At 41.4% G+C, this 17,795-nt stretch overlaps 1 protein-coding gene and 1 pseudogene across 1 annotated transcript in view; one reads left to right on the forward strand and one right to left on the reverse strand.

The window, feature by feature from the left end:
• LETM1 (leucine zipper and EF-hand containing transmembrane protein 1) overlaps positions 1-17,795 on the forward strand; it is a 309,671-nt gene that overhangs the window by 12,283 nt on the left and 279,593 nt on the right. Inside the window, exon 3 of the mRNA XM_069203864.1 lies at positions 9,464-9,926. Within this exon, the coding sequence (XP_069059965.1) occupies positions 9,464-9,926 (463 nt within the window). The remainder of the gene's footprint in view (positions 1-9,463; positions 9,927-17,795) is intronic.
• LOC138253231 (ribosome biogenesis protein BRX1 homolog pseudogene) lies at positions 2,808-3,654 on the reverse strand (annotated as a pseudogene).

A 17,795-nucleotide genomic window follows, 5' to 3' on the forward strand; every position in this document is an offset into this window, starting at 1 on the left:
GGCCAGGCCCTGGACTGGATCGCCTCCTTCCTCTCAAACCTTTCCCAAAGAGTTTACCTCCCACCGTTTCGCTCAGATCCCACTGAGATCATCTGCGGCGTACCTCAAGGCTCATCGCTCAGCCCGACACTCTTCAATGTCTACATGAGCCCCCTCGCCAACATCGTACGCAAGCACGACATCATCATCACCTCCTACGCCGACGACACCCAACTTATACTCTCCCTCACCAAGGACCCCACCAGCGCCAAGACCAACCTACAAGAGGGTATGAAGGACGTCGCAGATTGGATGAGGCTCAGCAGCCTAAAGCTGAACTCTGACAAAACGGAAGTCCTCATCCTCGGCAACACCCCGTCCGCCTGGGACGACTCCTGGTGGCCCACAGCCCTCGGCACCGCACCGACCCCCACAGACCACGCCCGCAACCTCGGCTTCATCTTGGACCCCCTTCTCACCATGACCAAGCAAGTCAACGCTGTGTCCTCCGCCTGCTTCCTCACCCTCCGCATGCTCCGCAAGATCTTCCGCTGGATCTCCGCCGACACAAAAAAAAACGTGACCCACGCCCTCGTCACGAGCCGCCTGGACTACGGCAACACCCCAAACTCCAAAATCGCCTGCAATGCATTCAAAACGCCTCGGCCCGCCTCATCCTCGACGTACCCCGCAACAGCCACATCTCCGCACACCTGAGACACCTGCATTGGCTCCCAGTCAGCAAAAGGATCACCTTTCGACTTCTCACCCACGCACACAAAGCCCTCCACAACAAGGGACCGGAATACCTTAACCGACGCCTCAGCTTCTACGTCCCCACCCGCCTCCTCCGTTCCTCTGGCCTCGCGCTCGCTGCCATCCCTCGCATCTGCCGCTCCACGGCAGGTGGGAGGTCTTTCTCCTTCCTGGCAACCAAGACCCGGAACTCCCTCCCCACCAGCCTCAGGACCACCCAGGACCACTCTGCATTCCGGAGACTCCTAAAAACCTGGCTTTTCGAGCAGCAGTAACCCCCCCCCCCCCACACTTTCCCCTAGCGCCTTGAGACCCGCACGGGTGAGTAGCGTGCTTTATAAATGTTAATGATTTGATTTGATTAAAAAAAAGCTATGAAGTACATCGCAGCTTTATTTATTGTAGGTCATCAGAGCTAAATTTCTCCCTTCGCTCACCAATGGTTCTGAATGATTAAACGGGCGAGATGCTCCCTTTCTTAACCAGCTCCAATCAGTCTTGTTCAAAAGCATTTTTTAGTCTTCTGAAACATATTTTGCAATCACAGGTGAGATTGGAGTTTGGTTTATTTCATCAAGCACCACCGAGGTGGGGTGCAAAAACAAAATTGTGTTGGGAGCCGAGAGCAGCTCCAGTTGACACATTGGTCACCCAATTCTTGTTGGAAATGGGGTCTCAGCCTAATGACAGGTTTACCTGTCCAGTTGTACTCAAGCAAGCTTTGACTGTCCTAAACTATCTGAAGCATGAAGTTCAAAAATTGATTTTCTGGTGTTTCAAAAAAATCACCAGTACGGCACTTAAATTCCACTCCTGGTCACTAGACAAAGCAGAGTTGGCTGGAGAGTCACGGATGGTCAGTTCTCCAATCTGACACCACTTGGAGTCCTCAGCCATACTTAACGACTCACATCTGAGGCACTGTAAAACATTCTCTTCTACTATTTTGTATGGGAGCCTCTCCATCTAAAGACCTGGTTCCAGTTTGGAAGCAAACCTGGCCAGTCCCCCATTGCTGCCTATGCGGCTTGTTCAAAGAAAGTGTTGTACATTTTTTTTATTTTTATATATCTGCCTGATGACTCCTATGAGGCAGAATTGATTTGTCCCTTGTTGTGAGCCTTATATACTAGATTCTATCACCGGGCCATGATGGCACTTTTAAATGGGCATAACATACAGCTTGCCTGTAGAGCCACAACATTTTTATTGCACATCAGAGGGTTGTTCCTTTAATAAACACTGTGCTCCTGTATGATTTAAAATTTGGTTTCGCAGGGCACTTTTCGATTTCGCCATTTGTTAAGTCATTTAAGGCATATGGGGCATGGAACAGGAGTTGTACTGGTTTGCATTTTAGCGATTGGTTAATGCTGTATTTATTGCAAATTGAGTTTTTTTGTTGTTGTTTATGGTTTCAAACTTTTGTTGCCCTTCTATACTTTAGTTTATACCGTAGCTCTATTTATTTTCGGCATGGGCATAATACTAGGGTTTTTTTTAGAGACATTGTATGAACACCTATATTGCCTTCTACCCCCACTGCATTTGAAAGACTCTTCCTATAGGTACTATTTAAAAGCAAATAAACCTAAAATATGGGTCTTTGTAAGTAGAAGTGTGATTCAGAAATGCCTTGACAGGTACCATCTCAGGCCCCATTTGGTCCTTTATGTAGCAACCCAGTGATAGTGGCTGTCAATTGAAATGAATTTGGCCCTTCCTAATTTAATCAAAATCTAAACACAATGAGATTGGAGTGCGTTGCTTAATTTCTTGACTACACGTATTTTAATTTTACGGTGTACATATACATGTTACGTAAAGATTGTGGCCCTTCAACCCAATTCGAATCCTGTATAATGCTCACTTTAATGATTGGGGAGAGGCTGTTTGTAATAATTGATTTTAATTTATTGATTATATGTATTTTTTATCTTCCGCGGTGAGTACATGCAATGATTTTTATTAATCTACAATAAAGCATTACTTACAAGGTTTATCTGGCTTTCTGATTTAAAGACTCAACTGTAAGAATACGTCAATTTCCCAAGTGTGATTCCAACAGTCTTTTAGGATAAGTTCTTCTTCATCAATCCCTGCTGCTTGAATTCTTTGCCTTTTTTAATTTGGTTTGATTGGCTTCTCTGGTTGACTGGTCTCTATCTGCACTGGCTTCTCCTCATCAACGGTTTTAAAGACCTCCTCCTTGGGATCTGCTAGAATAATTGCTTTCCTTCATTCTGTCCGATTTTTTTGTAAGTCCTTCATTTGCTGTTTTTCTCTGAATTTAGCTGCTGTGGCCAAACATATCAACCGCCAGTGCATGTTTGGAGACTGATAATGTGGGTTTTCATACACCGTAGGATGAAATATCCTTCTCGGATACAAGACAAAGCAAAGACCAATTTTTACAAGCGCCCCATCTTTAATAAGTGTTGAAACCAGATCCTGTTATCTGCTACAGTGAAGCTGAAATGGTGATCTATGAATGGCTGACTTTTTGGGTGATAGCAAGGTGTGGGAAATACCTGCAAAAATGCTCTTTCAAGAAAGAATAATGGGCCTCCTTTTGAAAGATTGGGTCTAAAGACAAGAGTGGCCGGCATCCTTTCATGCAGTTTCCAATCATCTGCAGCTTTGCCATGGTGTGAATATTCCAAACTAAAAAAATTAGCTGATTGGCCTTGTGGAGAGGTCCTGTTTTTTTCTTGGCTTAAAAATAAATAAATGTTTTTACAATTTTTCATTTCACAAACCTCATTGATCACAAGCAACTTGTCCTTGCGGTCCATTTTAGTGTCTGCTTTGGAATCTGCCATCAGAGTTCTCAAGTCCTGCATTAAAAGTCTTGTCCGACAATCGATTTCCCCTGTAAGAAAATACAAGCACACCCTCCTTGTCTTTCCATTTTCCCATGTAAACCGCAGGGGTGGGCGGGTGAATGCAATGCTTTTCACCATGTCCAGGAACGGCTGCTGCCTGCTGTTTATTTTTGAGCAGAGATTCTTTTTCTTGTTTTTCTTAGCGTCTTAGTTAGGTCTGAGCATCCATCGGTAAGGCATATTTGTTTCCTTAATAACTTTGGCTCCAAAACTTTCCCAAAAAACATTTATCTACTTTAGGTGCTTTGTGTAAAGTTTTGCACTCATCCTTCAATTGGGGGAGGGGGGGCAAGAAAAGCAGGGTGTGGGGGAAATCAAAAGCAACATAAAGGGGCAGGGTGGAGGTCACTGACCCCTAAAGTCTAAAACATATAAATAATATGGGTCCTTGGTCTGGAGATTTAGCCCCAGGGTACTGAAAAATAGTTAAAAGAGAAGAGACTAGTCATAGACCAGACCCTGTGGCCAACTGCTGTTGTGCGTGCTGTAGACTGTGCCTAAATGGAGGTTGGCCACATGCAGTCGGTTGTGTTTAGAGCCAACCCACCACTATGCAAAGCTGAAGGCCTTATGCAGCAGGTGTTAGGTGCAGGATCTAGCTGGAGGCCGGCCCTGTCGACATCCACGCAGCACGTGCTGAAAGGATGTGCACAGCAGAACGTTGGCCATCCACTAGGGTTTGGGCAGGCGTGGGGACTTGGGTACAGAGCTTGGACAGAGATGAAGCTCTTTGGTCAGCCCTTGCCTGTGTACAGCAGGGGGTTGGGCTCCCACAGGAACTGAAAGCCCTCTAGATGCTAGGCCTGTCTGAAGGCCAACCGTGGTAGCAGCACTTGGAATCTTGGTACAGACCAAGGGCCCCAGTGAGGTAGAGCGGTACCAGTAGTGGTAACGCTGGACTGAAAAACGATAAAAATGAAGAGCCTTGTTCTAGACCAGACTCTTCAGCCAACCATCTTTGTGCAGGCCGTGAGCAGTGGTGGGTTGGCTGCCTGCAATGGGTTGGGTGCTGGGCTATACCAACACTGTGCATAGCTGAAGGCCATCCCCAGTGGGGCTTGTGTGTCCATGGAGGGTTGGGTGCAGCCAGCCCCCTCCCCGCTCTGCATAGCCGAAGGCCTCGTGCAGGGGGGCAGGGGAATGGGCACAGATTACCTGAGGGGTAAAAAAAACACAGAAATTCACTGTGCAAAAAAAAAAAAGAGTAAAAAGTGACGTAGATGGGTATGGTAATAAGATCTTAGCTCATGCTAACAAAACTTCACTAAAAAAACAAGGGATAAAGTGATGTTATAGTTAAGCATGGTAAGGAGATAAGAACTAATGTTTAAAAACCGAAAAACCACTGAAATTTACCATTTATAGTTTAGTCAACTAACTACAATTTGCACCCCCATGCACTGCTTTTGACTTTACATATCACGTCACCCATGAGATGTTAAATGACATCACTTATAACATCTTAAATGACAGATTCATATAATTTTTTGATCTCTTACCTGGGCTGACCTCTTGGATTTGAACATGTCTGGATTAGTTTAGATCATGTCTGTAATCTTCTCTGACTCAACAATTCTCTCCATCAAAAATTATGCTAGTGTACCTTTAAGGAAAACACCTAATTAAGTATTGTACTCCACCCAAAATGGTTCTTATGTACTTTCCCGCAAAACTCCTCCATTTCATTCACATTTCCCTACTGCTTTGCAACTTGTTTGTGTAAACTGGTGTACTAAAGTAAGAATCTATGATAAGTGCCTTTGAAAAATCTATAAGTGCCTCTGACATAATTTCAGCTTTTTGTGTAGTAGCACAGTATCCACAGGAAACAATGATGCAATGATTGTTATTCTGCCCCACATCTCATGGCATCCAGCATGCCACAGTTGACATGGCTGCTTGCTCGTATACAGAACCAGTTTGGGAAAGCTTGTCAAATGCTCCTTCTGCAGTCAACAAACCTCTGCACTTCGACTGTCTGGTTTCAGTATGCAGACAAATCAAGTAATAAAGGGTAAAAAAAAGAAAACACCAGGGCCATCTATCTCTGCTAATTTGTATTAATAAAAAATGATCCAAAGAAGAATTTGTAAAAAAGAAGTTCAGCCTTTCATCATATGTACCCTCCAATGCATCCAGGGATCTAATCTTTCAAAAGCCACCTCCAAGAAAAATATTTCCACATTCACTTGAGAAAACAGAAAATATTTGAAGTTCCATTGAACAGTCAACACAAGCACTCCAAGGTACCTTTGTAGCCTCCAACTAAGTCACAATCTGGGCTTCCAAATAAACCAATACAAGTCCTTGTATGAAATATAATTGTTCTGCTACTAGGAAGGTTTATTTTTTTCAGAATTAGCCCAGAATTTGGACAACTCCGAAGATGAGCTCTTCAGTCCACCCCATGGTGACATTGTCTTCTGATGTGTTCCAAGGAGTTCTTCCCCAGAAACAGGTTTCCACAAAGAGCAATGCCGCAAATGCATACCACCTGGAATAAGACACTCTCACAAACCATATTACAGTTTTAAAAAGAAAAAAAAAAAAGAGTATGCCGCCACATCAGCATACTACAGTTGAGATGCATCCATTTCGCCTTGAAACCATTCCTACCATTGATCATGCTGAAAGTGCTGAAGAAACCTAATTTGCTGTGTCAATGTATTGGGAGGTCCAAGACCCTCTCAGTCAATCTGATACTGGCTTTTACTACAGAACTTTAAAATATAGAAAAACCTTTCCCATTTTCAGTTTTACTTCTATATTTTCATATACTTTATTACTTTTAGTGTATTACTTTTAATATAATTGTAATATTCTTTAATTTGGGAACAAAGTCATGGACCCTCACAGGAGTCCTTGGAACACAGGTTAAGAACCACTGCTCTCCAACAAGGAATGTAAACTGCCATGGGTATGGCTTCTGATGTCTCAGACCCAGCTCTTAGCAGAATGTGTTGACAGCTGCTTTTACATTTGTATTCTGTAGTCTTCTGCTTTAGAAAGTCCTCATTAGACTCCAGTCAAGGAGAGGCTGATCCTCATCTTCCTGTATAAGCTGTGCCGGTGGCTATATACAGACCGGTTTCTCCTGTCGAACACCTGACACACAAGTGCATTGCAGACCCTGTCTTCTATTTAGAACAGCAAGAGAATCATTCACCACAACCTTCGATTAATGTACTCCCCCCCCCCCCCCTTTGCATCCTGAATACTTCTGGTACTGTCATTAGAGTTGACATGTAGTCTGATTGAGTAGTTTAAAAGTAAAGCGTCTGTCCGCAAGCACTTATTATTGTCCTAAAATGGAAGAAGTTCTGCATCTGGTGCTAAGAAAATATTTCCCAGGGAGTATAGTTACAAGACTAGTTTGATAGCTTTGTTTGTTCCCACACCCTACTCGTGCCTTATATTACACTCAGTAAGAAAGTCCTCTCTTTCCTAGTAAATTAACATGGTCCTTTGAAAATTGGTAGGTTTTCTATTTAAACCTATGCGCAGACATAATCTCTAATAAATTTCCTGTTAGGTAGCCTTTTTAGAGGCCATTATGTGGCCCTGAATGTGATTGAAATACACTGTGTTTCCCTTCACCTTTACTGTATTCCAGAAGTGGGAGGTTTTACTTGAGAGCTTACTCTTATCTCACTCCAAAAGTGGTCATGAATTGTCATATAAACATCTTCTGGGTTGAAAGGCTTCCTTCTCAGTTGTGCCCAGCTGTCACCTATTGTCTTTGCTCTAGCCAAGAAACTTTCAGTCAGGTTCATGGATGAAATAATTGAAAGTGTATTGTGTCAGATTAGTGGAATCAGCAGTCCGCATTTGATGCACAATATACTTGAACTGAAATAAACCCTTTAGGGTCCTTGATAATTTTTACCAGTTAAGTGACCAACCATGGATCAGTTACATAAGTTGAAACTTATCCCCACCCCCAAGTAAACCCAACCCAAATATAAAGACTGTAACACTGTTCTTGTTATTTAGTGGCCCCCACACAGTTAGGTACTTGTGTTCTAGGATGTATTATGGCACAGAAGACAGCTGTGGATAGCGTCTGGCAAATGTTCTGAAATGCATTCCTACTAGATTTGAGAGGTGGATTAGGCTGCTTCTTTCTGACGTGTATAATAGCATACATTTTAAGAAATGATTTGCATGGAAATTCTTCTACAACTTTAGCAGTGTTCTGTAAATTTCTGAATATACTTTTTTTTTTTTTTAATTAATGGAGGACACTATTAAGTAAGTCAGTACCGTATGGGCAGTAAAACCCTTCAGAATTAATTTAGATATACTTTCCAGATTAATCCTAAAACTAGAGTAAGGACAAAACACCAGCACTTGTACATAATTCAAGCAAAATGGTACCAAAGCACACAATACATGTCAGTAGTTTATGATAAACACACAATCCAATGATGTGTCAACAGTGAAGGTGAACAAGAGTATTGTGTGCTTCGGTACCATTTTGCTTGAGTTCACCATGCAAGGACATTTCTCTAGGTTGGACTACTCACCAGTGGTGGCAGGGTGACGATTCCAAGAGAGCACCACCACTGGCACAGTCTCTGAAATTTCAGAACCTTGAATCCCCCTACTCTGATCACCTATTGGATGTGTGAACCTCATAGCATAAGCCGCCATTGCATTATTTCTATAATTACCAAGTACATTTTCTGCATTCTTGAGGACATTGTTAAAAGTAGGTCACAATATTGCAGATTTATGTCTTGTAATTATTTTACTTAACTGTGAGCTAGAGAGATGTTTGTTTCTTATAACTTATTGAGTAATAAAGTTGGATTTCTGTGATGTTAAATGGAGATGAAAATATTGGCACCATTGGTGTTTATATTTGAATAAACCACTTCATGAAGACAGAAAGGACGAGTAATATTGGACATTTGTTTTCGCTGACAAGTTAAATTATTATATATTTTTTAAAACTAATCAGTTGGGTGACTGGTATTCTGGGGACAGTGTGCAGGGCATATCCTGCACCCAATTTGTTATACATAAGTTAAAGTAGACTAAAAAAACATACTATGTAGGTGGCATTGGTGTGATGTAATGGTAGCGTAATACAGTGGGACCATAAGACATCACGTTAAAAGGCTTAATAAGATTTAGGAGTAATTTAGAGTTTGTCGGGTGGGAGTGCTTCCCTAAATTGGTGCTTCTTCCCTGCCAATTAGCGGTTCTACCACACCATGTTCTCTGCTAGTGGAAACTTTTGACCTGATAGCCCGTCTACCAGTGGGCCACCGAGTTACAGTGATGACCGGCTACCCTTTTTAGCAATTCATATTAATAACAATTGTGATATTTTTTTTGTTCCTTTATTTTTGGTTATTTGTAATGGCTTTCTTGAGTTTTGGAATTCTTTATTTTCATATAGATCCATGACAAACAAGTGAGCGGAGGGTCATGGATAGTATTTCCAGAAGATCATTGTGCTGCAGAGTGTTTAAAAAACACCTGTAATTATCAATAAGAAATATAAATGTTGGTGAGATTTCTTAACCAGAGGCTGTAGGTTTTCTCTTAAATCAGTTTGTTGATTGAGCACCCCAAAGTGGATCACTGTGCAGTAGCTATCTCATTTAGTCCCCTTTTCCTTCTTTTCTTTGGCCTTAGGACCAGTACGTTTAGCTTAATAGTAACTTAATGCGACTGTCTTTTAGTGAAAACAAGTATTTAAACAGCAAACTGGCATCACACTGTAAAAAATACCATTATAAGAAATGAAAAAAATCATATCTTTGTGCAATTATGTGCTTTTTCTTATTTATTTTCTCTTGACGGAAAAATAATTGTCACTCTTGTTTCTGCAGGTATGTTCCTCTCAGAAGTTGCACTAGTGTCCAGCCTGTTTACATTTCCTCCAAATCAAGGGATTTTTATAGTTTTTGTGTTAATGGGTCAGAACGAATGTACTTTAGGTCTTCAGTTTCTCCTGGACCATGCACCTCTCTGACTGGCCTGAATGTTGTCAGACCCCAGTACCTCTCAGTACGGTGGTGGCACTCATCCCGTCCCTGTTGTGATGACTCAGTGGTGGAAAAATCACTTAAATCCTTGAAGGATAAAAACAAGAAACTTGAGGAAGGAGGCCCTGTGTACAGCCCAGCAACAGAGGTGGAAACGGTTAAAAAGTCAATCGGCCAGAGGATTGTAGAAGAAGTGAAGCACTATTATCATGGCTTTCGACTGCTGTGGATAGACACAAAGATTGCTGCAAGAATGCTGTGGAGAATTTTAAGAGGCCACACCTTGTCACGCAGAGAACGGAGACAGGTACTGAAAACATTTGGATATACTATGCGATAGCTGACATTAAATCTAGAAGCATTGCTTGTTGATGTGCAACATTGCCTATTTTTGTTTTCTTGATGTTGAAGTTTTATGTTGATTATTGATAAATTAGACTTTTTAAGTGCTTCAATCACTGATTGATTAACCTGATTATAAGAAAATATTTGCAGTGAACATCATCGTAAGCATCTCCTATGAAGTGTGCGGCACTGAGCAAATGGAAGAACAGCTAATGACTGGTGTAGCCATGTTGTGAGCTCTTTGCAATTGATAGACCAGTTTCCTTCACAAGATGGCCTCAAACACTGTGCCGCAATCAAGGCTCAATCCTGCCATTGTTCTGGCATTAATATCCAGGTTATGATTTCTGAGGTGAAGCAAAATAATCCATTTTCGACCAATAGTAAATTTTCCATTTTCATCCTATCTTGTTACTAATTGTGGTATGATCAGACTGAGGTTTGGGCAAGTATTTGGCCGCCAAGATCTGTTATAACATGAAGAGAGTTGCTGCAAAAAGGAAAAAAGTATCCCCTTAAGTATGTAAATGCCATAATGGCACAAGCACAGTTCCTCCATCCTAGTTATCCTGTTTTCAGAAAGGTCTGCATGAGTTGTCCATATCCGAGACATAAGGATTATTGGAGAATAGCCCCTTTGTTTTGAACTTTGCAAATTGAAAAAGTAATGTGCTTAAAACATATTTAATAAACTGGTTGCTTTATAGATTGAGGTCTTGTTTATATTAAACTTAAACATACTGTTACATTAATTTAAAAAACTGATGTTGAAGGGTCAGAGTAAGTGATGTGGTTGAGATCAAGGTAAAGATAAGCAATGGATCGATCTAGCATTAGAGTCTGAGTTGGGGTTATGGTTAGGATAATGGATGAAGTCGGAATCATGGTAAGCAGTTAGGAGAAAGGATGGAGGCACAGGTAAGAGTAGGGTTAATGGTTAGGATTATTGTTGAGGATGGAGGTTACAGTTAGGGTGACGTTAGATTTAACGATGAAGTAGGGGATTTCGCTCGCCACCCGCTCAGAAAGGGGAGCCAGGGGTGTGGAAATTAATAAAATATCTACTTGTCTGTAAAAAAAATCTACTTGTCCCTTTGGTGCCATGTAGTGTGGTGACTAAGGTCTAATACTATCCTCTTTGATTATGCCACATCTACTACAATAGTAGGGCTTGAATTCTTGCAATTTCAGTCCCTAATATAGAAATTTCCTTATTTTGCCACCTTTCCGCAGATCTACATACTGGGGCTGGAGGAAGCAGTAAGCAATAGTTCCAGTGCTGGGAATGCCTTTGAGTCTGCAAACCTACTAACTAGCATGTTTTAAGGATTTTTGCCAGCTCTTCTCTAATCTTTTCCCATAATGAGAAAGGTTGGAAATTTACTCCTGACAATGACAGAAATAGAAATTTTTCCATGGTTTGGAAAATAGAGGTTGGAGGGAAAGTGAACTCGTAAACACTCAAAAGATTTTCACATGAGCAAATCTACACATGCATATTTGCTCGTGCTAGAATACAGTTCACAAATATTTTCTAGAAGTATGATTTTCTGGTCTACTTCTGTAAGTTCTTGTGAATTCATGAAATCCACTAATTCAAAGACATTCACCATGGGTGCACTTTTGTGGCTTTCTTTAAGAATTGAGTCCCTAATTAGGTCTGGCGTTAACAAAGACATTTTGTTTTTATTAAACTTCTATTTCTCTCTCTATAGACTAGCTTTACTGTGAGTGATCGCGTTCTGCTCCTCCACATGAAACATATTGGAGAGGCCACCCCTGCAAAAACATGGAACCCCCCCTCTCCAGGCTCAGGGCAGGTGTTGTGGTGAGGGGGCCCCATGGAGGGGGGCTGTAGGGCCATGGCAATGTGTGCTTTTTTCACACCAAAAACTTTTTTTTCCCTTTTGCCAATGTTTGTTACAATGGTGAGGGCCTGGCAGCTCCCACAACAATAAAGTGTTACAAAGCCATTGATGAAACCAAAAGACTAACAAAAAATGTTGGATTGGTTGGTTTTGCCAGTGCTTGTTTATTTTCATTCTTCCCATAATCTTGTTGAAAATGGTTACACTGATTTTCCATTTGGAATATTTTTTTAAAAATACTAGCATGCATCAACACATTTTACTAAATGACACTTCAAAGAAATAGCACCTAAAATTTCATAGTAGCGAACGTTTTTTTTCTTCTCCTACTTTGCATTTTTTTCTGAACATTTTATTTTGAAAGCGAAGAATCATCACACTTGTTTACAAGCTTCTACAAACATTTGCATCTAGTCAGAGCATTCTGGGAGCATCATACGTAGCCTCATATTGTTAAACTTTTCAAAGGTATGTACACTTTTTTTTTTTTTTTTTTTTTTTAACTGTAACCACTGTCAGTAGTGCAGTGTGACCTTAACACGTTTATTTACAGCGCACACCCTAATAATGAAGGATTTTCATTAATGAACCATAAAAACAAGTTCCAACAGCATTAACATATGGACACATATATTACCTTAACTGCAAACAGTTTCCTTCTCCGTAAACTGGCAGCCAAAGGGTTTGTGCTGCAGGGGTTGGGCCTACTTGTCCCAAGGACAAAATAAACATGAAAACTTGTTGCCCTTGACCCCAAACAATATGTCCCGAGCATCGGGCGATAGGAATTCCACATCCCTGGGGAGCTCTACCATAGATTATGCTGCCTCCATCTAAAATACTGTATCTGTATGTTTGAAAGCTGATAGTTGTGAAGATTGATCTGCATGATCATAATAGAATCATTTTGACTATAGAAGTAGAATCCCTCACAGTAGCCTAAGGTTGTGTCCAGGGGAGGAATTACTACTTGCTAAAAATGATTGTAGGATATACTGGCCCAAATATTTCAGACACCAGCCTTATAACAGACTAACAGTGAAACAAAACTTAATGCATAATTCTCTTGGGATGGAGATATTGCAGGTGTTTAATTTGCTACTCGTATATGATCAATGAATAAATGCAAAAATAGATAATTCCTATAATTCTATCCAAAGCAATAAGAAGTACTGCTCTAATGACTGTTATTGTACTGAAGATCTATGTGTATGCAAACCAAAATTAAATACATTCTCAAGTCCTTAAAATAGATTAAACTTTCACCAAAGAAATTAAGTTCTTAAAGTGATTCCTCAAGAGAGAACAAACAGAAAATATAGAGAAGTGGGCTTCTGAAATGTGTGCCCCTGGACCTCATCTGCTTATGTTGGGAACCCTAAAAACTGGGGTAGAGGTCTTCTACTTAGTGAATGTCCTCCTTTCCAATCTTGCAACATAAATAAATTATTAATCAGCAAAGCAGGAGCTTTAAAGGCCCTGATGGGATACCCATCACCCTCTTAAAGGAAAATTCAGATTAAAGGGAAGCGTTTAATTCAATTACTATAATTTCGATAAGTGTTCAGATTTTGGGCAAGGGAGAAAAACCATCTGAACTCCTAAAAAGAGATCCTTTTTAGAGCTGAAAACATAGTCGAGCTGTTTGGCACATTATTCCCTATGTCTTTACCCAGACAGCTCCATATTTGAGCTTAAAATGAGAAAATAATTCCTCTGGAACAAATAGGATTCCAAAAACACATTTTGGCCTTGATAGTATCACAACAGTTCAATTAATATATGAGAAATGTGTTATACTACAGCGTTTCATAAGGTTGACAAAAACATTGATTGCACTAGTTGGCTTTGTTAAAAATCCCTGAAAAACTCTAGAGTGCATTAATTTCTCCTTATTCTGACACTTGGAACCAGGTACTTATGGGGTCTGATCATGGTCTTATACAAATAATTTCTCCCTTTGATGTATTGAAATAAGGTTGTCTACTAGTTCCTGTGTTATTTTCTTTACACTTTTATGACTTATCCAATGTAAGTACTGTGGGTGTATCACTTCCTGTTAATGGAAATAAAAACATAGATATTATTTTATATGCAGATAATGTGATTGTCACTGACTTGGCTGTGATTGGTCTTCAGTGTTTATAGTCTTGTTTCAGTGCAAATACTAATGCAGGTTGCTTAGAGATATTATGGTAAATCAAAGATTATGATCTTTGGATGGAAATCACCCTCATCAGCGTACAGTAGGTACCTAGGTTCTGAAAAAACAGTCTATCAATATCTGACCGATATTTTCACCCACAACATAAATTTTAACCTTTATTTTCATAATCTTGTGGGTAAGCTGATCTTTTTCACCTGCAATAGGAGCAGTATATGAATAACTTGGTAAAAAAAATATTTTACATACCGTAAAAGTTTACAATATTAAGTTTCCCTCTCCACGTTTTCATGTTGTGGAATGTATATTTCAAATTAAATTTTCTTAACAGAGTTAATGGTAAAATTTAAGTTTAAAATCTTTTATTGAATTTAAGGTGCAACAATACAACATCACCCACCTACAACCACTGGCCGGTGGGAGGGGAATAACTGGAAAGGAGGGGTCAAAGAAGGGGAAGAGAAGAAGAAGCGGGAAGCTCACAGTATTCATATACGATGCTTCCCTGTTCCATGTGTATGCCTCGGACGTGTAGTATTGCCGGGACTTTCGTGTTAGGGAGGTGTTTATTATTTTGAGTGAGTGGTTCTGTAGGGGTGACAATCGGAGGTGGGACGGGCAGGACAATTACCTGAATTCTTCTGACATGTATTGAATATATGGGCCCCATGTTTATGTAACCAATCGGTATGTGTAGGAATGGATTCAGACCCCCAGCGGGAGAGTAGTAGGATCTTTGCTGCCCCTAGAGCCAGTGTCATAGCCCGGCCTTGAGGTGACTGTAGTGGGTACATGAGGGGATTGGGGAGGCCCAGTAGAACATAGCTGGGGAGCTGCGCTATGTTAGTATTGTGGATTTCGTCAAACGCCTGGAGGATTGGGCGCCACAAGGAGGCAATCTTCAGATAATGCCACAGTATATGAGTAAGTGGTCCCTCATGTCCGTACCCACGGCAACACCCCACCCGACCATCTGCACCGGTGTATAATACATGTAATGGGCTATTTTCAGCAACATTTCCTTGGTGTTTGTTGCATGTGCTGTAACTCGTGCTCGGTGAAGTACGTCACGCCACTCCCTATCTGTGAAAGTGTGTTTGCATTCTGCTTCCCACCTACGCCTCGCTGGGGTTGCAAGGAGCGCAATTGGCACCATCAGAAAGGCATAGATATCGGACAGGAGTCGTTTGTCATTTTCTGTAGTCAACAGCCTCTGTTCATAGTGTGTGAGGGGTTGACTCGCATGAGGGGCGTATTGTGGGGGTGGTGGACTGCGAAATACTGCCAATACGCGGTTCCTGGGAGCCCATATGCTGTTCGAAGATGGTTGAAGTCCCTGACTCCGTCCTCAGCAAAGAGATCGCCTATCCTCTTGCAGTTTGATTCCTGCCAGAGTGTGAAGGCAGACATGCTCATCGCAGGAGAAAAGTCTGGGTTGCCGATGAGCGGCAACTGTGGGGAAATCGATGTGGATAGCCCCTTCGTAACATGTACCTTGTCCCATGCTTCCACTGTCGCCTGCAGGACAGGGGGGGAGATATACACCCTCTGGTCGATGTTTCTTTTCCATCCAGGGCACCTTCCAAATATGGACTCCTGTCACTGCCTGGTCAATAAAAGACCAGTATTTCTCAGTGGGAGGTCTAGCAATATCAGCTTAGAGTCCTCAATTTGTGGCCAGCAGGCCATTGTCTGTGATGAATAAGGTAGCCTCTGATGTGCTGCAACATTATTTGAAGTCAGGCTTGTGGTGGTGAAGGAGATGGTTAACATCAATATGTTCTTAGAGTTAAACCTATTTTTCTTTTTCAATGGTATTACAGATTACTGATGGGTGAGTAATGGGTTGGGAGTTGGCAAGGTCAGCAGGGTCTAGTGTAGGCTTGTTTAGGAGTGGGTGGATCTGGCCTTTCTTCAGAGCTTCTGGGATGATGCCTTAAGTAAGGGAGGCATTGATAGTGGTGAGTAGTGGTGGGGGAGAATCCCAGAGAGGGCTTTGATGAAGGATGACGGTAAGACATCTTCTGTGAGGGAGTTGTTTGTCGCCAAGATCTGCAAGAGATAGGGCTTTGAAGGATGACCATTGTGAGATTATGTGGGAAAGAGTGGACTTAATGAAGCAGACTTGATATTGTCCATGTGCCGGATCTTCTTTATTTTTTCACAAGAAGAGGATAACGGTATTTCCTTTTTAAGTGACATAAGCAATAGATGAGCCCATCAGAAGAGTGATGCAGTTCCTGATTGTCTTGTGGTTCTACTTCTCCAACATTGGACCTTTTATATAGTCACATGTTTGAATAATTCCTCGTCGTAAGGCTTGGAATCCCCAGTACATTAAAATAGCAGTATACAGTGTAAAAATATATATAACCTAGATTATATTGTGTGCAACAGCCATAGGCCTGAAACAACACAGTATGTTTAGTAACACATCTACTTCATTTTTAACAAACTTAAGCTTCTGCCAATAAGGTGGGAGGTTAAGCTCTCCCACTTCCCCTAGAGGGCACCGTAGCTCAGATTTCTTCCTCATGCCAGGTGTGAGGGAGTCCCCTGTCAAAAATCTGCTCGAACCTTTCAGTGAACCTGACAAGGTTTCCATTTTGGTCTGCAAAAATCACCCCTGTCTTCAGCACTACTGTACGATGAGTTGTTTTGATACAATTTCTGGGCCAGGGAGATCTTTTGGTCTGACAAGCAGCTGTCACCATGGCTGACAGAAGAGATCTATTTTTAAAACCTGCCAACGCTGATCATTCTGTCAATGACACTGTCAGTGTTGAACATGCTGGCGACGATCATATCGTCACTGGTGGCACTGTCTGCTGTGCATGTAGATGACAATCATTCCATTGACGTTGAATACACAGTCAATGATGACCATTCCATCAACGGCATTATCGCTGAGACCACACAGTCAATTAAAAACATGGGAGCAAATGTTTTTTCACCTTTAAGGTTGATGGATGTACGTGATGGATGTACTACCAGTACAATTATTGCAGTCAGATCAAGAACAAGAGGCTAGTGATTGTGCCTCACTGACAGCTTGCAGCGCAACGCAGTTGGATGTGAGAGTTGTCCCAGATTTTGAAGACAACGCAGTGGACGATGAGGAGTCCTGCAGTGGATATGTGTGCCAGCAGGAGTACAAGTCTGAAAGAACTCGAATGGATTTAAGGCAGAAACCATCTAGATAATATAGAGAGCTTGACATGGTCCAAGTGCCAATGGCCTTCCTATCAATGTTGCAACAAATGATAGCTGGATTCTGCAATAACTTTCTAAAAGAATCTAACAATTCCAATATGGGGTTAACTGCAGATCTCATCCTCCTGCCTCGTCAACGTGCTTCTTTACCAGTTCCACCTTCTAGGCAGCCATCACTGCTGCTGCCTTCTCCAAGGGGATCAGTCCTTGGAGAAGACCTGGATGATGTTATTTCTACATACTTCTTCTACATACTCGAAGATGAACTACCACCAGACTGAGATGGAAGAGATGATGATGGCTGAGATTTTATTGTCCCTAGTGGAAACAATGGATCGATTCCACAAGTTGCCACAGGTGATATCTCTAAGTTTCATTCATTGTTTCAAAGAGTTGCCATGAAATTGAGCCTTCCAATGACCTCTGTAGATCAACCATGTTTTCTTTATGCCTTTAAAGTCCAACCTTGGAAATCCGTTAAGTCTGTTCCTTTTCTTGATTATGTCTGTTCAGAAGGTCTGAAATTAATGAAGACACCTGTCTCTGTTCCAGCTGTTGTACCTCTTCTGGAAAAGAAATACAAAGC

Source organism: Pleurodeles waltl, chromosome 1_2 (assembly GCF_031143425.1).
Source record: "Pleurodeles waltl isolate 20211129_DDA chromosome 1_2, aPleWal1.hap1.20221129, whole genome shotgun sequence".
Classification (NCBI taxonomy): Eukaryota; Metazoa; Chordata; class Amphibia; order Caudata; family Salamandridae; genus Pleurodeles; species Pleurodeles waltl.